This window comes from Pieris brassicae, chromosome 9 (genome assembly GCF_905147105.1).
Source record: "Pieris brassicae chromosome 9, ilPieBrab1.1, whole genome shotgun sequence".
Classification (NCBI taxonomy): Eukaryota; Metazoa; Arthropoda; class Insecta; order Lepidoptera; family Pieridae; genus Pieris; species Pieris brassicae.
Window position 1 is genome coordinate 9,001,174 of NC_059673.1, and position 21,185 is coordinate 9,022,358.

Sequence of the window (21,185 nt, forward strand, 5' to 3'; positions counted from 1 at the left end):
AGAGACAACTGACAACCATTACTATGACTGATAATTAATATGATATTTAGAATTTAAATTGACATTTGTGGGAAAAGCCCGCGAGCAATAATGCTTAATGAATGAAAGTTGACCGCACGGTATTCTATGAGTATAAAACGTTACATTATAATAGCATATGTATAAGAATGATCTATTACAGGGTACAGAGTTAGATTGCCGGTTGGAATTTGTTTATTATTTTAATGATATTATTATTAACCGTGGTTAGTTATTTTTGATAAATATGGAAACTGAAAATGTCGAAGAAGAAATCGATGGATCAATTCACAGTATTCATGTTCGAAATTTTTTCTGCCATGATAATTTAGAAATTAAATTTAACCGCAACGTAAACTTTATCGTTGGACGCAATGGCAGTGGAAAAAGTGCATTATTAACGGCTTTGGTGGTCGGTTTAGGAGCTAGAGCTTCTGTCACAGACAGGGGAAGCAATCTTCACTGTAAGTACTAATTGCATTGACTAAGGTATTATATATTATATTTGACTTAAGGTTCTATAACCCCTCCATGGGGCAGAGGGAGTCCACATTGAATCTCCATCGCGATCGGTCTTTAACCTCTTTTCGGCTCTCTTTGCCTGATCTACAACTGTATTGCATTACAAATAAGAAAATATTTTGTGACATTATTGAAAATATTCATTTTTTTTATCCTGATTCTGTATTTGTATAAGCTGATGGCTACCTTAATAAACAAATAAACATATTATTTGGATTCATAACCTATTTATTTAGTTATTTATTTTACAACTATACCTTGGCTTACTTTAGCTAGTATATATTTAATAATTTACATTGTCTCAGTTGCTGGAGTATCTTAGTTTTTGTATTGGTATTGTAGCATTTATCAAGAAAGGGACAAACTCAGCAACAGTAGAAATAAAACTCAGGAATAGTAGCCCAAGAGCTTTTAAACATGATATTTATGGAGACTTCATTACAATTGTGAGAACACTTAATGCTTCTGGTGGATCCAGCTATAAAGTGAAATCAGCTTCAGGTATATATGAGATTTATTATCTAAGGATTGAGATTTTATTAGCTACTATATACTTCTTTCAACATTTGTGTCGGATTTAACTATTTATTTCCAAAATATAGCTGGTCTTCCATAAAATGATATACTCTACAAAGCATTACATTCACTCTCAATAACAACAACAATTGAGTAATAAAGTACTTTTTAAGTTGCTTAATGTAGTAAAAACTGCACATCTGTGTACATTCTTATTCCGCTGTATTATCCTAGCCCGCAATAAATTTAACTGTGGCATCATGCATTTGTATGATCATCATGAATTTCTTAGAATGTACAAACATTACAGTACATTCTAAGAAATTCATGATGATCAAATTAATTCTTTTGACTATTTTGACATGAATAATAAGGAGTTATGGATTATCTATATATTTTTTTTCTCACCATTTAATGACATCTCTCTATAACACCATAAATACCAGTTGTTATATAGAGTTTACACTGTATATATGGATATTATGTGAAGACTATATTTTAGGGATCTATTTATATGGTTTAATTTTGTATTTTTTAGGGGAGGTGATTTCAACAAAGTTTGATGAAGTAAAAACAGTTATCTTAGCACATGACATTCAAGTGAACAATCCAATTTCTGTGTTAAATCAGGATACAGCTCGTACATTTCACACCTGCGATGCTAAGAAAAAATATGAGCTATTTAGACAAGCTACAAACTTAGAACAGACAGAAAAAAATTATAAACATGCTCTTGAGAACTGTACCAAGGCTGTTGATATTTGGAATAGAAAAAATGAGGTAATGTATACTGGATTTTTGTAGTAAAATATTATTATTCTTCTCTTTTATCTGTTTCTCCAGTTCTATCTGTACTATAGGGGCTAACAGTTATTAGGGCAAGATTCATCCTTCATTCATTTAGTTTAATAAGGGTAAGATCAGTCAAAGTCAGGCACACGGTCATACATGAGTTTATATTGATTAGATAATCTACATACTAAATTTACTTAACATTTTTTTAAATTAATTTAATTACTAGTAATCTTACAGCTAACATACACATTATAAAACTAAACACTTAGTCAATATAGAAAGCCAAAACAGATTACATTAATTAACAATATAATATATGTAACAGAAAACAAGTAAATGTACTTACTTGTTTTCTGACAAAATATATTTAAAAAAATTAAACTAAAGAAAACTGAAATTCAACATTTAAAAAATAATTATTATTATATCAAATTACTGCTTCAACAAAATCAAAGACTTCCTGTCTCTTCAAAAACTTCCTCTCATCTTCTATGGTGAGGTGGAAAATGTCAATATTCTCATAGTTGGTGTCATAGTTAGATAAAACCAGAAACATTGGCGAATTATGTAGGTAATTCGATTTCGTACGAGGCACATGGAACAATTTTATGTTTCTTGTCGCATAAGGAGGAGGGATTTTATGAGAAATTAACGACAACTAATAGAGGCTATCTATCCGCCCATTAATAAAAGCATGTAAAAATAGCAAGTCTTGTTGACTCCGCCGACGTTCTAGTGAATCTAAATTAAAATATTTGCAAGAACCTGAATAGCTATCGAAACTGTATTATTGTATATTTTCTACAGCTTTTTTTATTTTATATAATATGGAGACCAGATAATACTTGCAAACTGCAATTATGACTGGCATTGCCGCTTGACAAATCCTAGTTGCTTGTTATGTCATTGATATGTTCTGATAGGCCCATTTTTTCATCTAATAATAATCCAAGGTCTTTTACTAATTTTACTTGTTTCATTGGGGTTTTACCGATTTTGTAAATGTATTGTATTTTTTTATTAGTACGCGAAACAGTTATCTTATTACATTTGTTTATATTGATTGAAAGTTTATTTTGTTTGTAATATATTCTAAGATCTTGTTGAATTTGATCACAGTTATCTATGGATTTTATTCTTAAATTTTTTTTGTCTTCCGTGAAAACAGTATTTTATATCATATAAATAACCATTAAATAATAATGGGCCAAGTATTGACCCTTGGGGTATTCCTGATGTAATGTTAGTGAACATGCTTTTGGATCCGCATATTACTGTTGCTTGCCGTCTATTAGTTATGTATGACTTAATCCATCTGTAAAGATCGCCACGTCTTCCAAGAGAGTAAAGTTTATGTAACAGGATAATATTATCAAAGCGTACAAAAGCTTTTTCTATATCCGTGTAGATAGCATCAATTTGGTCACCCTTGTCCATACCTCGCAGTATATTGTTAGCGGTAGTTGATGGGAGGGGAGGAAATTAAACACTTCAATGATGACTTAATTCACTATAATTTACTTCACTGATTTTACGTGAACTGTATAACTTCAAACTTGTACAAAGAAAAGGCCCGTGCGCATGTGTCACAACCTCTTTTATAATCACAACTCCCTCCTCCGACTCGACCATCCCACTTCGGGAAGATGGTCGAGTCAATTCGTAACAACTCGTAAACAACCGAACGAGTCAAATGAATAACTATTGCACATGTGCACTTGTAGCAAGATTCTTAAGAATATGTTTCATAAAAATGTTTAGAATTTAATTAAATAAATATTAGAAGCTAACAATATTGTCAATATATATATTCTTGAAAATAGAAATAGTTGAGTTTGTCTATATTTGGTAATATGTTTGTTTAGTAAATCCGTGTTGTTGTTCCGGTAGCTGTTTAGTGATTAATGGACTTATAACATTATGTACTAGTTTTTCGAAAAGTTTGCTAAAATAATTAAGGATTGAGATAGGTCGGTAGTGGTCAAATTTGTTTTTGGAACCTTTTTTTATGAATTGGCAACTACATGTGCTTCTTTCCATTTTAAGGGAATGTACAGAATGTGTTAAGGGAGAGATTATAGATATGTATCAGTGGTGTTGCAAGATCCTTCCTACATCTTTGTAGGAAAACTGCAGGTATTCCGTCACAACCTGGAACCTTGTTTATATTTAATGTTTTTATAGCTTTAAAGACATCATGTTCCCGTTATATGAATGCTGTTATATATAATATCTGACTCGGGTAATCAGGTAGGTCATAAGTATCGTCGGGAGAGTGGAAGACGCTCTTGAAGAATTTATAAATATCACAAATCTCAGGCTCCTATTTGAAGGACTTATTAGACTCAGATTTACATTGCCTCTTATTTCTTATGTATGACCCAACGCCTTTTAACGCCACGATTTTTAGCCCAGTTATTTTGTATATGCTGTTCGACAGAAAGCATGCACTTTTCGGATATACGTTTTTACGTATTACGCAGCAATCAGAACTCGTCATAGTCTTATGGGTTCTTATACATTTTCCAACGTCTGTGAGCTTTTAGTTTATCTTTTATAACGTGTATCAGAGACTTAGAGTATCACACGGTGTACTTATTATTACAATTATTACGATGTAGAGTATTCTCTCCTCTGCATATTTTTTTAAATTATATACCTTTGTATAACTTATTCATCCCAGGCGGCCCAGGAGCTTAAAAACGAGTATAACAAGTGGAAAAACATACATGAACAAATGCAGTTCCGGGATGAGATTGAAGCTAAGAAAAAGGCTCTTCAAAATGAGTACTACTGGAGTGAGATAGCTGAATTTGAACACGAGGTGAACACTATACACACACAATGTGAAAAGCAAAAACTTAAGGTTCAGCGATTGATGGACAGACTCAAAAATATGGAGCAAAGTTATGGAACAAATACCTCTGCTATTGAGTAAGTTTACTTCAAGCTAAACACGTACCATAAACTTATGTTTAACTTTACTTTATACTTTGTGCTTTGTTACATAATATTGTTTATTATATAGAACACGCTCTTAAATCTTCATGCTTTGTTTCATTCTGTAAACATTTTTTTTACCTACATACCTGTATGTATATTAATGTGTTTATTATACTTATTTAATTTTAGTTCATTAAAAAAAACCCTGGAAGAGTGTACTCAAAAGAAATTAACTCTTGAACAAGAGTTACAGGAGTTGGAGAATAATTTACGGACTGAGCAGAGCTCTCAACGGAGTGCTCAACACACAGGGCATAAATTAAATGAACTGTTAGCTCGTGAAAAGAGAAAGGTCGATGACCTGGAGCGGGAGATACACAATATAGAGTAAGTTGTTTTTTTATATCACTCCTAAAAATGAATTAATTAATAGGGATTTTATGTCCTGCTAATATTATGCAATGTATATATACATACATTTATATTCTTTAATATATATATATATTATTATATGTATTAAAGAAACTTCCGTTAGCAGTGAGACCGCCCATATACATCCACTGTCTAGTTTATTTTTACCTTTTTTTGTGATATAAATAAAGTGTTTTTTATTAGTAATATGTTAGAATGTAACGTCATTAGACCTCTCCGAATTTGGCCTAAGACATTTCTACGTACGTGATCACGTGTAACGCTATATGTAATTAAATTATTTAAAAAAAAATTATTCGCTTTCTGTTTCTGAACAATAGAGGAAGTTTCCATAAAAATGGAAACTTCCTCTATTGTTCTAAATTAACAATGAACAGTATAATATTTTGAAATAGGCTTTGTAGTTAAGTTAACTCTTGAAACTGCTTAGAGTTTGAAATTCAACACCAAAAAAGTAAAAAAAAATAAATTACTCTAAAAATTGAGGCTGGATGGCTCTCCACAGATCCGGCAGTTGTGCCTCCCAACGCTCAGAACTAGAGGCAAGGGCAGAGAAGTGTCAATCTGCAGAAACGGCGGCCCGAGCGCGTTATGAGACGCAGCAGAACGATACTGGGCAGTCAAGAAGCCACGCAGCGCATGCGCAGCCCAAAGCCGACCGAGCGGATGAACGTGTAAGGGCGCAGAGGAGTCGACTTGGTAAGGAAACTGTGGGCATACTTTTATATGTAAAATCTTAGTCCAGGTTTTAAAGCTGTTTATCGGTGGATATAACGGACTATGATTATATATTGTGTAAATCTTAAAAATATTACTATCAATTATATTGGATTGTTAACTAATATCTAAAAAATCCATGTCGCCTAAATTCATATTAAATTTAAAAACAAAAAGGGCTTCTAATTCCTTAGAATCAGAGACGACACGTAGCGCTAAGTATGGCTTCGGTACGTCAAATTCAATACGTTCTCAGTCATACGTACGGTTAATCGCGTGGAACGCCGCATCATGCTTGCGTCATTTGCCTTGACCCTAAATGACCAGTCTTATCTATTATTTGATTTCATGCGTAGTTCAACTGAAACAACAACTCCGTGAACTAGAATCTCGTGGGGATGACTCACTGGCGGTGTACGGGGGGAATATGGTGGAGCTGTGTCAACTGGTTAAGGCCGCCGTCGCGAAGGGAGAGTTTAGTGCCCCACCGCGTGGGCCCGTTGGTAAGAAACGGAAATATTAGGTCCTTACATATGAAATTGGCGTATTTCGTACTGGTCACTTTAATCACGATGTTCTCCTCTTTGGTAAGGAATTCCAAATTCAAATTTGTACAGCTATTTACTCATGTATTTGTGCTTCGATGACCGTCATTCATTTGTTTTTTTCTGTTTGCGTCCCTCATTTTACAAAATGGAAAACTTAAAAGTATCGCATTATTTACGAGTACGAGTTCCGCCGTGGTACTAGTGCTGCGGAAACGACTCGAAGGGTGAATGATGTGTATGGCGGTCATGTTGCAAAAGAAAACACAGTTCGTTTTTGGTTCTGGAAATTTCGACCTGCAGAACAAGCCCCGTGGACGGCCTGAGACCCAAGTTGATAATGAAGTATTTAAGGCTATTGTGGAAGCGGATCCATCGCAAACCACGTCCGAGTAAGCTGCAGGCTGCGGTGTTAGTGATAAAACTGTTTTAATTCACTTGAAGCAAATTGGGAAGATTTAAAAGCTTGAAAGGTGGGTACCTCACGAATTGACTGAAGCAAACCGCAAACGCGCGTCGACTGCTGCGTTACATTACTGAACTGGCACAATAATGACGGTATTTTAAATCGAATCATTACCTGTGATGAAAAATAGATTCTTTACGATAATCGGAAGCGCTCAGCGCAATGGTTGGATCCTGGCCAGCCAGCCAAATTTTGCCCCAAGCGAAAATTAACCCCCAAAAAAGTTACTTGTAAGCGTTTGGTGGACTAGTGCCGGTATTGTTCATTGCAGTTTTCTCAAATTTGGCCAGACTATTACGGCTGATGTCTATTGTCAGCAATTGTAAACCAAGATGGAAAAGCTAGCGGCTAAACAACCTAGGCTGGTCAATCTCTCCACGCCACTGCTACTTCACGACAACGCTAGACCACACACTGCACAACAGACGGGTACCAAATTAGAAGAGCTTCAATTGGAATGTCTAAGACATCCTCCGTACTCCCCGGACATTGCTCCAACAGATTACCATTTTTTTCGAAATTTGGACAACTTCTTGCAAGGGAAAAAATTTAACTCTGATGGGGCAGTCCAAATCGCCTTCACAGATTTTATTGATTCCCGTCCGACTGGTTTTTTTAGTAAAGGGATCAATGAACTACCTATGAGATGGCAAAAGTGCATAGAAAACAATGGTTCATACTTTGATTAATTAAATATATTATATTTAAAAATATTCGACTTTTTGTTCCTCCCTGTATGGGCCCTGTAAACGCCAATTTCATATGTAAGGACCTAATATATATTATTCACATAATTTCTTAACTTTTATTTATTCTTTCTATTCTATTCTTGTGAACTCAGGTAGAGCCTAAACAGGTCAACTTAAATGAAAGTCATTATAAAATAAACAACCTTAAGTATTAGAAATTGTATACATTTAAAATCCGTGACAATTGTGTAAACTATATATTTTTTTAATATTATGCATTGTACGTGGGTAACACTGAAAATATTTAGGACAAGCCAGTTAGAAACATTGCTAATGAAAAAAAATTTTTTTTTAGAAGTCTGGTTATCTAATGCATTCATTTGTCATTTGTTTTTGTGAATTGGCGGCAAATCTAAAACTCTTGTTACGCGTGAAAATGAAGCTAACGCGAGAAAATTTTCGCTCAATGATTTATTATGACGAAAGTCATGTGGGCTTACTCAACAACAAAGCTGGCTAGCATTAGGCTGCGATTAGCATTTCTTAATGATCCCCCATCTCGTGCCACTATTTACCAATTTAGTTATTGGTTTAACGAATTTAAGCGTGGACGTAGCAATCTCAATGATGAATCGCGTGAGGAACGTTCTTTAACAGCGACTATTGAAGATAACATCAGTGCTGTGCGACGCATGATAGAGGAAGATAAGAGAGTGACCTATCAGCAGATACGGGCAAACTTAGGCATTGATATGAGTCAAGTTCAAAAAATATTACGCGAACATTTAGGCGTCAGGCAGCTTTGTACCAGATGGATTCCCCATTCTTTAACCGACGACCAGAAACACCTTCGCATAGACTGGTGAATATTTGACTATGGCATGTGTCGAGATAATGAGTCCTCTCCGGTCCGCTTTACGATCCCTCAAGATGCGCTGAAAGCGTACGAAAATGCCATAGAAGAGACCCCTAAGGAAGAAAGGGCCTACTGCTTCTCTGAGTGGTTCGACGATGTGTAGAGAGAAACGGAGATTACTTCGAAAAACAATAAAAGTATTGGCAAATTTTAACAGTAAGCCGTTTTTCATTTTCTAAACACTTTCAGTGTTACCTAGGTATAATCACTACAGTTATTAGCAGTTAACTCGAATGTGAGGATTATTATGTTAGAATTCAACCAAGGGTATTGTCAATACGAAAATATCATCACATTGCAGGTATATATTTAAAAGTAAAAGATAAGAAGTGGGGTGGGGCCTTAGAGCATATAATCAAGGGGTCTCTAAGAACGTTTTGCGTCAACACGCCAGAGGATTCCAGGAAGTTGTTTGAAATCATGAGAAAGGTAATGTTTTCGTAATTATTTGTTTTGATTTATCATTTATCAAACTCCAATGAGAAATTGAGGGAACTCGTAAGTCTTCAAGATATTAAAAGTCTAATAAGGCTATTTTTGACAAAATCACTTTTTGTACATATTTGTAATTAAAAAACTAGATGTTTTTTGCGTCTCTTGGCCTCCAAAATGAGAAACTTCCAGCGCTCCCCGTCCTGTGCCCCTGCATGAGGTCTTCCTACACTCCGTCGATCTATACCTAGGCCAATCACTTAATATTTTTAGAAGTTAATAGTCATTTTATTATTAAGAAAACTAAGTTTTTATATTGTACCAGCGGATCTAACAGACGTTGTCCTGCACGATTAGGATATTAAACAAAGTATGAAAGTACGGACTACATCTGCCACCTGCCGGGCTGATTTTTGAATCCAAACCATCCAGGGCTCCACCCAAACGTATACAAAAAAAAACTAATTGGTCCAGACGTTTAAGAGGACTTCAGTGACATACAGACGTACAGTAGCATTATATAATGTATGTAAGCTGTATATAATTCTACTCCTATCTTTTAAGTAAGATAAAACTGTACACGGTGTGCAAATTTGATTGAATTCGGTTAAGTAGTTTGGGAGTCTATATCGGACAAACAACAGATATAATTATATATATATAGAAGATTATTAGGTACATTTAACTCTATATTCATTAAAAAAATATTAATTGTCTCAGATACGTTATGGAAGGGAAGCGAAGCCGGGTGTAACCTGTAGCAAATTCCTGAGCCAAGTGCACAATGTTAGCAGACGTTCCGTGCGCGCGGGCAGCTTTACTTCGGCCTTGGATGCGTTGGACGTAAAGGATCCAATCGTAGCCAATTATCTTATTGACAATAAAAGTCTGGAGAAAATATTGCTGGTGCCTGATCATGGTAAATATAACTTGATTTTTGTAATTGCTGCAAGGTGTTATGAGGAGCATGTTGGTAGTGACGGAGTCAATACTCGTCCGTTGTACGGCGCTTCATTTGAGACCTTGCAGTACTTAATAGTATTCTTAATAATATTATTTTGCTTTAAAATTACAAATTCGCATTTCCGGTATAGCACAGGAACAGGCCGTTCTAGTAGTACTGTTGGTCTAATGGCCTCGGTGAAATCTCAACTCTCCAACTGTACATCTTGAACTTCTCTTCCCTTCATCGTGAGGAAACCGAAATGCCTTGGACCTAAAAAGTCAACGGCGTGTGTCAAGCACATATTTGCCTATTAACAAAAATAAATGATCACGGAACAGTTATATAAATAATACTAAGAGTCGTGGCGCCACTGGTATTTTACCAGAGTCAAAGGTTTCCTTAAAAAGTGGCTTACTTTAAATGTAAATTTAAGATATGTATATTTTTGTAGAGGACGCTATGCGCCTGTCCGACACCCGCGAGAACGTTCCCGAGAATTGTATAAAGATAGTGACATTGGATAGCACGGAATATAGGCCGGCGCCTAACTACCGTTGCTATGGAGGCGCAGACCGACAACCCGTTTATCTCCAGACAAGCACTGCTCAGAGGAAAGCGTGAGTTGATTCAATTCCTAAATATATTTACCCACAAAGTTATAGCTGAGACTTATTTAGATAGAGAAATATTAATTTTAAATTATTACATTTGTTTTATTTAACGCGCTGAAAATAGGTCTCTAAAATGTAAATGCTCTAATCTCTTCCGATGTAAGGCATATATATGTTGTTTTAAAAATGAGTAGAAAAAGTTATTTTATTGGTAAGATAAATTGAAAATATATTGCAGCGGACCTAGAAATATTTTTATTTGGAGTTATAATTTTAACTAGGTCGTGAGCCCAGAACATTGTAAAGAGAGAGAGATGTAAAATAATCTTGTTTGTGTATACGTTGGTGCCTTTCGAAACATTTTTATTCCTTCGACATCGACTTCTGGACCAAACGAAAAAAACAAAATGGGTCCACTTTTAATGTATGTTATGATATTAATTTTTGTAGACAATTACAAGGGAACATAAAAGAAGCAGAGCAAACATTACGTTCCTACGAAGCAGACGCAAAAGAGTTAAACGAAGAAGCGTCGCGGGCGCGAGACATTGAGCGAAAAGCGGCGCAAGCACTACAAGCGTTACTTGTCGATTTGAGAAGAAAGGAGGAGGAAGCACGTCAAGCTACTGCAGCGCTTAATCAGCAACAGGCACCGCACCACGCCGTTTTGGTTAGTTTCACTTAATCAAAATAACATGGCATCTGATGAAGTCTCCGTGTTGTGATATGGAGCAAAAAAAGTTTCGGTTTGTTAAATAAGCCAATAAAATCAAACTTATACATAACAATTTGATATTGACTATAACTTAAAATATTTTTTATTACAGTGACAATCATAAACATTTAAGTTATAAATTAAAATCACAAATTTCTTTAACATATATTTAGGCTAGTTTTTATAAGTACATTTATTATGTGTGGATTTTCAAAAATTAAATTAAAATTCAGGTCGATGAACTGAAAATCAGCAAAGAGAAAGTGTGTTCATTGAGTGATCAAGTAAAAAGTCATAATGGACAAGCACAAGAGTTAAATGATCGAGTAAATGACATTGAAGAGAAGATAAGAAATCTTCGGAAAAAGAGAGACAAAGTAGCCGGTCAGTGTAGGAATTTCAGGGTGAGTTAAAATTTAAAAAAAACATAAGCAGTATTTCCCTAGTGGCTGGCACCCTGAGATCGTCCATTCGAATCACGGCTTTGCACCAATGGGTTCTTCTATCGAAATAAACAATCGCTCGTGTGGTTAAGAAAAATATCGGAAACGTGCAAGACTAATATACGAAACACTTTTTTTAATGATTTATAGGATTACGTTATTGCTATTGTGTTTTATTTATTGTTTGTTAATAAATACCTTAATCGTATTTTTATTTATTAAATTAACGCACTACACATAACATAAACGTAAAACATGGTACAGTGGAATCTCTATAACTCGAACCTCGTTAAGTCGAAAATTGCCATTCCCTTCCGCTGAACCCGAACAAAATGTTATTTCTCTTGTAACTCAAACAAAATGTTATTACTCTACAAATCGAAAATATCCGAAGTTCTTGTTAAGTCGCTTGTTCTCATACAGGCAACCATTGTTATAAAAAATATCAAAATTGAAACGTAAAATAGAAATATAAAATGTATATCAGGTAAAGAACTGAAATGAGTAGCCAGAAGCTAGCAAACATGTTTTTTATTTGTACGTATCAATTTCTACTTTGATACGTACAAATAAAAAACCGAACCTGGAACAGTTATCTTATATCGAATAGACAGTTCATCATGTTTCTATAATCTGATTTTTTTAAATGTGTACATAAATGGTTTTTAGGAAGAAATCGAGCAAGAACACCTCAAAATGGAGCAAGGTGTTATAGAGAGGCAGACATGCGAACAGAGATTAAGTGAGGACCAAAGCAAGTTGCAGCAAGTGGAAGTCATTTTGGCAGAGAAGAAAGAAGTCGCTGATAAGAAAGTGCAAGAGGCTCTTAAGTTGTGTCCCAGAGTGGAGAATCCCAGGTATGTCAAAATGTGCTATTTGACAGCATAAAAGATAATGTGTTATCTGTTTAAAAACATCTACATTTGTATACTGTGCCACATACTTTTCTTGGCCGGTGGCTGAAATTGGTACTACCATCGCCATTTTGAAATGTCAGACTGACACTCGACAGTTAGCTCTCAAATACAACTATCTACCAACATCTAGGGAAAATCCAGCTAAAATGCATTTATTTTTATTCCTTGCATTATTAATTACATTGGCAAAGTTTCAATTATCGAACGGTTCTGATATATTAAGAGTAAAGTTACTAAAACCTATCATATTCGTTGGTCCTAAGTTCGTGTGACCTTTATTTTAGACTAGATATGTATTATCTAGTATGCATCAATAATTAAGACATTTCAATAAATTATTAAGAGCACAAATTATTCCCCTTATGACAGCGACCCTTTTACTGTGGATTACAAATCAAATAATTTCGTCGGACTTTTTAATTTTAAAGCCAATACTTAACAGAATTAAAATTAACTTATTTTGTATAGGTTCTATACTTACTTATAAATAATTTAAAATGGTTTTTAAAATCTTGTGAAATAGCCTTTTCAAAAAAAAAAAAAACTAGTTTCCTCACTCTGTTTTGTCACCCTATTTCGTGTATTTTTGAGACCTCTTCAGCAATAATAATAATAGTTATAATACATTTTTATAGCTGGAGTCACTCTGTATTAGTAACAGTGAAATAATGAAGTGAAATAGCAACTTAAGTAAGGATTTTGTCTCGTTCGTTTATATACAATGTTATATTTGTGTGGAGAGAACAAAATATTAAATAACAATACACAAAATATTAATACAGTGGTGGTCATATAATTAGAATCACTTCTTATGAATACAGAAAGTATAACTTCAATAATAATCATGAAATAATATAGCCACTCAAATCCAAAACTAATAAATACATAAAATATAAAATACTTTACTTTACTAACATATTGTTACGAGCTAGGGGATCGGATAGAAAATGCCATGGATTTATTCAAGGGTTTATTTCTTGATAAATCAATGAGGAATTTATGGGCGCAAATTAATTGCAGAAATGCACTTATAACACAACAACACAGTCACTAATTACTTCACTTATGCACACTACACACAGTACTTTATCACTTATATTCACTTTATTCGCACTTTATCGCTTCGGTGTTTCTCTCTTGTTATCGCATTCAAAACTAAAGGCGATTAGTCGCGTTTTGGCTCGCTTATATATCCTTGGGAATAATTCTAAACAATATTCGAGAACTCTCTAGGCGAGCTTGCTACTGAGTAGCGATTGCGCAATTCTAGAACGTCCGCACTCTTTGTCTCTTTCGCACGTTGCTCCGTCCTTGTCGTACGGCGTTCTAGAGTGCTCAGTCTAGTTTCGAGAAAGTTCTGATCTTCTCTCTCTCTCGTATCATTTCGTCCTTGTCTCACACCTAGAAAGTTCGGTCTAGAATATTCCTTCATCAAAGGGGTATACCTAGGCCTGAAAACGCCTGAAAATGGGTCTCCTGAAAACTGCACCACTCTACTACACATGTTCTGAAACCGACTGAAAAAAGGTTTCAGCTTCCTGAAAACTAGGGTAACATTATGGAAATTATAATTTTCTAATATGTGATTGACCCTCTCCTGAAACGGTCAGAAATCATATTACAGCCTGCTGAAAAGTTCTCTAAGTATTGGAAAAACCTAGAAACATTGTAGTCGACCCGTCTTTGTAACAATATCTTACATTAAATTACAAAATGAGTCTTACATCTTACACATGAGTTCATATTCTGTTAGAAACATTTTAAAAAAGCAAGAATGTTTTAAAGAAACACATGGAACTGAAAATGTTCTTAGATACGCCGAGCGAAGAAAACCCTCACCCAGAGATTCGCTAATCGTTCGTATTGCTAAAGAAACACCCAAGAAAAGGTTTAACCAGATTTAAAAGGGAGTTTTTTCGCCTGATGACCCGAGAAACGACTCGTTCTCTCGACGATTAGTGGCAGCTAAATTGTTTGGAAGAAGCTTAAGAAAGGTACCACTTCTTACCAAGCATCACCGAAAGAAGCGATTATTATTCGCTGAAAAATACGTTAATTGGACGGTACGAGAATGGGAAAAAGTGTTATTTTCAAAAGAAACTAAAATATATAAGGTAAATTCTGATGGAAGGCGCTATGTTAGACGTCCTGTAAACAATGCTTTTAATTATAAATAAGCAATTAGTCTAGCACGGTGGCGGTAACATTAAAGTTTGAGGTGTTGTTCCGGATGTGGAGTTGTACCCATTCGGAAGATTGAAGGTACAATAACTCCTTACTCGGACAATCATTTGCATGTAACCTGGAGCTTTCAGCTTTACAATGAACCTGAGCTCACCGCCAATAGCGTCAAATGTTTCTCTAGCGTACAGCGTATATACGTTTTAGATTAGCCAATAAATAGTCCGGATTTAAACAACAAAATAATTTCTCAAACAAGCGTAACACCAGTTAAAACGAACTATATGAAGCATTTGTCGAAGCATGGAATTCAATTACTCCAGAAATATGTATGAAATTTTTTTTTTAATCAATGCCACCTCGTTGCAGTGCTGTCATTGGAAATAAGGGATACTCCACTAAATATTAATTATAACTATTGGTAGGTAGCTATTTCATAAATAACAATACTCATTACTATACTTAAAAAGGATATTATTTTTAATACATTCTTGTTGTTGTTTCTAATTAGTTGACCATTATTGTTTATATTTAAAACCGAGTCGTAACATGACATGAACATAATGTCAAGGACCGTTGGTAGTGTTTCTAATTATACGACCACCACTGTATATAATTCAATTTATATAGGTTATGGAAATGCTGAGTCAAATATTTTCTTTGTGGTCCTAAATATGTATTGTTTATAATAAATAGGGAGCGAGCCGAAGTAACAAGCGAGTTAAAGAAGACTCAAATGAAGCTAAGTTCACTCTCGTCGTCGGGTATGGATCGGGCGCAAGTCGCGGAGAAGCTGTTACAGGTGGGACGGAGTTATAAACGCACGCAAGATGTGTTGCAGAGGCTGAATGCGTTGATACGAGATGTAAGTTTTTATTTTTTTATTTATTATGTAAAAAATACATAAATTTATGTGATAGTGGAACACAAATTGATCGCAATTTCTCCGTTTACCTAAGCAATATAAGCTTTTAATTTCCTGCTAAAATGATCATTTTGTTACTACATACAAATAAGCTATAATATATTATAGGTTGAACATTTAATAGGAATAGGCCTTCTTTTAGGAATGCTAGAAGGACAAGAAGTTTTGAAGTCCCCGTCGCAAAGACCCCATCTTTTGCGCCATTTGCCTTTCGTCCTTGATTTGACTCGTTTTGTCCATCTTCCATTAATTTTTTTTGACTATTATTTTAATTAAATTAAAGGTGTTTTATTTATATTGATATTAAATTGCCCGCATCTTAATTTATGAAAAGAATAACCCTACTTAAATAATACCAATTTAATAAATTCTTGTCAGAACGAAAAGGAGCTTCTATTTCTAAAGTATTTTTGAAATATTATATACAGTGGTTTTTATTCACTGGTTTTCATCGATTCAGTAAAAAAAAATATGCAAAATGTCTTTGCCGAAAGTCCTAGTCTTGGGCGTTAGAGGCTCTATATTTAAATAAGCGATTTGTGTAAGCGCTTATTTATTTTGTCAGTATGTTTTCATACCAAATTCACAAGGGCTTGACTAGTATGTTATTTAGATGATAAAGTAAGGTTTTAATAATTGACTTTTCATGAACCAGATAAAGACAACTTCCAATAAACATTTGGAGTTTTGTCACAAAGTGCAAACATTCATTGCTCGCCGAGTGCAGTACCACTTTCAAGTTATACTCTCATTACGGAATTACTCGGTAAGTATTTCTAATATTTTAATATAACCCATTAAAGTTAAAAGACCTGGGGTGCGAAGTCCTGTCTCATTTTATTAGCATTTTATATTTTTTTTCCTTTGGCCCTTAAGTTAGTTAGTTAATATAAGTTCGAAAAGGTAAAGAGATGAGAATAAGATTTGGAAGAGTTCTCTGTCCGTGACTATGACACGACCAGTGCAACAACCGAAGCGTTAGCCTTATGGATGCCTCCATAATAAAAGACACCCATATGTTAATCAAATTACTTTGTGATCAGAAATGTCAATGGATGTATGTATGTAATATTATTTAAATGGCCACGGCAATGCACTAGACAAAAGTAATGAATGTTGAGTCACTTTTTAAATGAATGGAATTGTAAGTATACCAGACCAAAGTCAAACATTTGGGATTCAAGGTTAAGATTCCATAAAGGTATCGAATATTAGTTCCCTTAGGTCTCGACTCTGGATTTTATTCTAAGTCTCCATAATACTGCGCGATAATATTGGATAGAATTTCTTTATGCATTGAAGAACAACTTAAAAACCGCATAAAATATTCAATTATATCTATCGTAGGGCAAAATGACCATAGACTTGGCTACGGGTAGACTAGACATGGAATGCAAGAGAGTAGAGGAAAGTGAAAAGGAACACGCGACATCTACCGCATCGCTGTCGGGTGGCGAACGATCATACGCCACTGTGGCGTTTATGCTCGCTCTGTGGGATTGTGTCGAGCTGCCTTTTTATATTATGGACGAGTTTGATGTTTTTATGGTATGTATAATTTGATTCATCATCGTACGTAAGGAAGCACTTAAAGCTAGCAAACTTTCTGATTTTCGAGTCTTTAGTGACGAAAGCACGTCACCGCAGCGCAACTGTCGTGCATCTATATAGTACAGAGGGCATTTTCGCGTAGTCAAACTCATAAAACATTTATTCATATAGGTAATACAATACACACTTATGAGCGTCAAAAAAGAGAAATATACATTAAATGCTTCTAATTTTACATTTACTGCCATTTCTCAAATCAAGGGCGTAGAACGAAAGAAGAAGAACTGGCAATAAACTCTCCGCCACTCTTTTTGTTTTTCACAACGTTCGTGAGAGCCTAACAGGGCTTTTACTAATGATTAGTTCTGTGATTTGTGTCAATTGTAATATATCAATTATATTATGTAAAATGGCGAGACGTTGGGATCATCTATATTCTATACCAATATTATAGAAATTTATTATATAAAAATATTACTTATAAATGTTTTATTTTGATTCTAAGAGATATCTCTAAAACTACTAAGCCGATTCTTTTTGTGGATAATGTAAGTCTATTACGAGTTTCTTCTAATATTTTTAACCAGTGTTTGCATTAGATGATTTGTTTTATCTATTTATTGGCACCTAACAGCGGCAAATAAAATAAAGGTTTAAACATTATGACCTAAGATATGATTAATTTAGACGTATTATTATTATTTGTTATTTCATTAAATAATTACGTGTTATATTATATTCTTACTAATGTTTGCGATGGTGTTTTGGTTTACTTTTTGGTATTGGTATTTAATTTGTTCGTGTTTTTTTTTTTTAATGTAATAGCAGGCAAACGGGCAAGAGGCTCACCTGATGTGAAGCGATACCGCCGCCCATGGACACTCACATTGCCAGAAGGCTCGCAAGTGCGTTGCCGGCCTTTCAAGAATTGGTACGCTCTTTTCTTGAAGGACCCTAAGTCGAATTGGTTCGGAAATACTTCAGTGGGCAGCTGGTCCCACATAGTGGTGGTGCGCGGCAAAAACTGCCTTAGAAAACGCTCAGTTGTGGAACGACGGACGTCGAGGTGACACGGATGGTATTTTGTATTTTGCCTTGACGTCCGATAATGAAACTCAGCTGCGGGTATTAGAGCGAACAACTCTTCTGAACACTCCCCATGGTAAATGCGGTAGAAGATGCAGAGGGACCCAACATCTCTACGCAACGCCAAGGGATCAAGCCGCACGGAAAGTGATTGGTCGTCGACGATTCGAACCGCTCTTCGTTGAATACGGTCAAGTGGAAGGAGCTGGTACTGGGGAGCTCCCTCCCGCCCAGAGATGAGAACAGTATTCTATGTGGGGCCGAATTTGCGCTTTATAGAGTTGCAAGCGGTGGCCCGGAGTGAAGTACCGTCTCGCCTTGCTGAGCACACCAAGCTTTTTGGAGGCTAATTTAGCCTTCCCTTCCAAATGACCGCGAAACTGGACGTTATTCGATATGTCAACGCCCAATATTCCGATGTTAGCTGAGGCTTTAAGGAGAGTGCCTTCAAACAGGGGAGTAGCGACAAAGGGAAACGCGCATACTTGTGTCTTCTTGGGGTTAAATTGGACTAGATTTAGTCTACCCCAGCCCGAGACTCCACGTAAAAGAGTTTCGACTTCAGACACACGTTTGTTCCGGCACTCATCAACAACAGCCCGAGAAATACCTGTTATGTCAATATTATGTCGAGCGCTGGCTCAAATTGCGCTTGCTCAAATTGCTGGCTGTTCTCGTCTCAATGGAGCGATAGCGACTGTCTGGTGAGACAAACGCATGGCCCAAGTTCGCGTGACATGATAGACGATACAGTGTTTCGCGTAACAAAAATGACGTAATCGCCAAATGCTTTTTAATTAACTTACTCATAAATAAACAATATTTTATGAAATTGCTAGACTGAATCATCCTAAAGTGATTTCAATAAATTTTTACCTCCTTTTTTATTTTAAATATTTATATATATTTAAATATTTAAAATATATTACGCCATATTTATTTTAAATAAAAACGAAATTAGACAAAAATTAGAAGGGATTTTATTTCATATTGTGTTTTTCATTGAAGTCAACTATTGAAATTATAGTGAAGGATTAACGTTACGATGCGTCACAGGTTTTGGACTACGCATACTTTGTTTTTTTAACCCTTCAGAACAGTCGCTTTGAGAGATTCCCTTACTCATTTTTATATTTTTTTCGTCAAGTTTTAAATGGAATGATTCCACTTGAATGTTTTAAATTGTGGTATTAGTGGAGATTAAGACCTTTGCGGCGCATTATATGGAATCAAAAATCTCCAAAAAAATGAGTTACGTAATATTTTCACTAAAGCGGTTCAATAATTTTGTGTATCTTTTTCAGGATAATATAAATCGCAAAACAACAATAGAGTTGCTGTTAGAACACGCACGGATCAACAAGAATCGTCAGTTTGTATTCCTAACGCCTCAAGACGCATCCTCAGTGACGGCTGGACCAAATGTCACCATACACGTGTAAGTACCTGGTAGTTTAGGCCGGCAACGCATTTGCGAGCCTTCAGGCAAAGTGAGTGTCCATGGGCGGTGGTATCGCATAAGAGAAGCCTCCTATTACATTAAAAAAAATTCTGGTAATCAGCGCCATCTGTTGTTGCAAAAATACGATTTAAAGTTTCATGGAAATCGGTTCTGTTTGGCAAGGATGACGTGATCTTTTATGCTTTTTTTAATTTAGAGTGAGTGAGTTTTTAAGAATAAAAGCCAAAATCTCTCTTTGGAAGTGTTACTTATATTAAATAATGTTGTTGCAGGATGGCAAACCCAAGAGACTAGTCTTCGTCCAAGTGGAGTATGTATTTTTGATACAATTGTATACCTCTTAGATAATAATTATGTATATATATTTTGTAATGTATGTTAAAATTACCTCAATTTGTATGACATGGTTAAATATAGAAAAAAATAAGATATTTTTGAAATTTGAATAAAAAGCCTTCGTCATAAACACCATTTATTGAATAGAATTTGCCATGGTAGTGGACTGCATATTGCAGTATGCGTCCACTCTGAGATCACACACGCTCAAAGCGTTAAACGAAGCGGCCATAACAATCAAAATTTATATTTTTATAATGGTATTTACTGCGAATTATCAAAATGATAATTTACAAGCAGTTTATCGAATATAGAGCCATATAATTCAAATGTCTGAGATTAACTTAAATCCCGCGTTATGTCCATGCCGTAACCCGATTGTAGAACAAGAATTATTCATAAATAACAACATCACCGGCGCCTCGTAACTATTTTATCATAAACACTGAACATACCGTTTATGCTATAAAAACTATGAAATTCTACACTCGAGCTCTCAAGATTCTATAAAAATAACACCAAATTAACGTTACAATTCGTCTAATTCTCGGGAAAAGACGGTGGCCGAGTCACGCTTTAATAATCAAATATAAAATAACTTAACCTATGTCTGTTATATATTAACATCTAGTCTTACGAGGCGAACTCGCCTGTGATAAGCGTAATTATTGGACTTAAACTAATATGCGAGTTCTATCGGTGGCGCGTTCGCTAGTCTAAGGTACTCTATCTTGGTTGGGGCTGAAGTGCTAAGTGTTTTAAAATGATGAGGACTGGCTTCAAAAAGAATTTCTTTCTGAATTCATAATCTAAATGAAGAAAGCATTGCAATGAAATAAAATTCATTTGTATGCAGTTCCGAGATTCCTTTATTCAGATTATCAATTTGAAAGTAATTCCGACTTTTTAAGGCTAGCCTTTAGAACTTTTCAAACAATGTACAAAAAATGTGATACACTTGCAACAATATCAGTTTATGAAACTATTCACGCAGTTTTTCATACAATTCGCTGTTATATCA

General features: G+C 35.1%; 1 protein-coding gene across 2 annotated transcripts in view; it reads left to right on the forward strand.

The window, feature by feature from the left end:
- The first annotated feature begins 76 nt into the window (after positions 1 to 76).
- LOC123713984 (structural maintenance of chromosomes protein 6) overlaps positions 77 to 21,185 on the forward strand; it is a 33,160-nt gene continuing 12,051 nt past the window's right edge. Inside the window, exons 1-18 of one of the 2 annotated variants that reach the window (XM_045667932.1) lie at positions 77 to 482; positions 883 to 1,041; positions 1,595 to 1,836; positions 4,535 to 4,785; positions 4,984 to 5,181; positions 5,732 to 5,925; positions 6,300 to 6,446; positions 8,861 to 8,988; positions 9,712 to 9,910; positions 10,389 to 10,554; positions 10,999 to 11,218; positions 11,497 to 11,667; positions 12,376 to 12,563; positions 15,501 to 15,669; positions 16,385 to 16,495; positions 17,077 to 17,277; positions 19,671 to 19,804; positions 20,101 to 20,138. In XM_045667932.1, coding sequence (XP_045523888.1) covers positions 266 to 482; positions 883 to 1,041; positions 1,595 to 1,836; positions 4,535 to 4,785; positions 4,984 to 5,181; positions 5,732 to 5,925; positions 6,300 to 6,446; positions 8,861 to 8,988; positions 9,712 to 9,910; positions 10,389 to 10,554; positions 10,999 to 11,218; positions 11,497 to 11,667; positions 12,376 to 12,563; positions 15,501 to 15,669; positions 16,385 to 16,495; positions 17,077 to 17,277; positions 19,671 to 19,804; positions 20,101 to 20,122 — 3,117 coding nt within the window. In that variant the 5' untranslated portion in view covers positions 77 to 265 and the 3' untranslated portion in view covers positions 20,123 to 20,138. Of the gene's footprint in view, positions 483 to 882; positions 1,042 to 1,594; positions 1,837 to 4,534; positions 4,786 to 4,983; positions 5,182 to 5,731; positions 5,926 to 6,299; positions 6,447 to 8,860; positions 8,989 to 9,711; positions 9,911 to 10,388; positions 10,555 to 10,998; positions 11,219 to 11,496; positions 11,668 to 12,375; positions 12,564 to 15,500; positions 15,670 to 16,384; positions 16,496 to 17,076; positions 17,278 to 19,670; positions 19,805 to 20,100; positions 21,099 to 21,185 lie in introns of those variants that run through there. The other variant, XM_045667931.1, reaches the window with a different exon arrangement.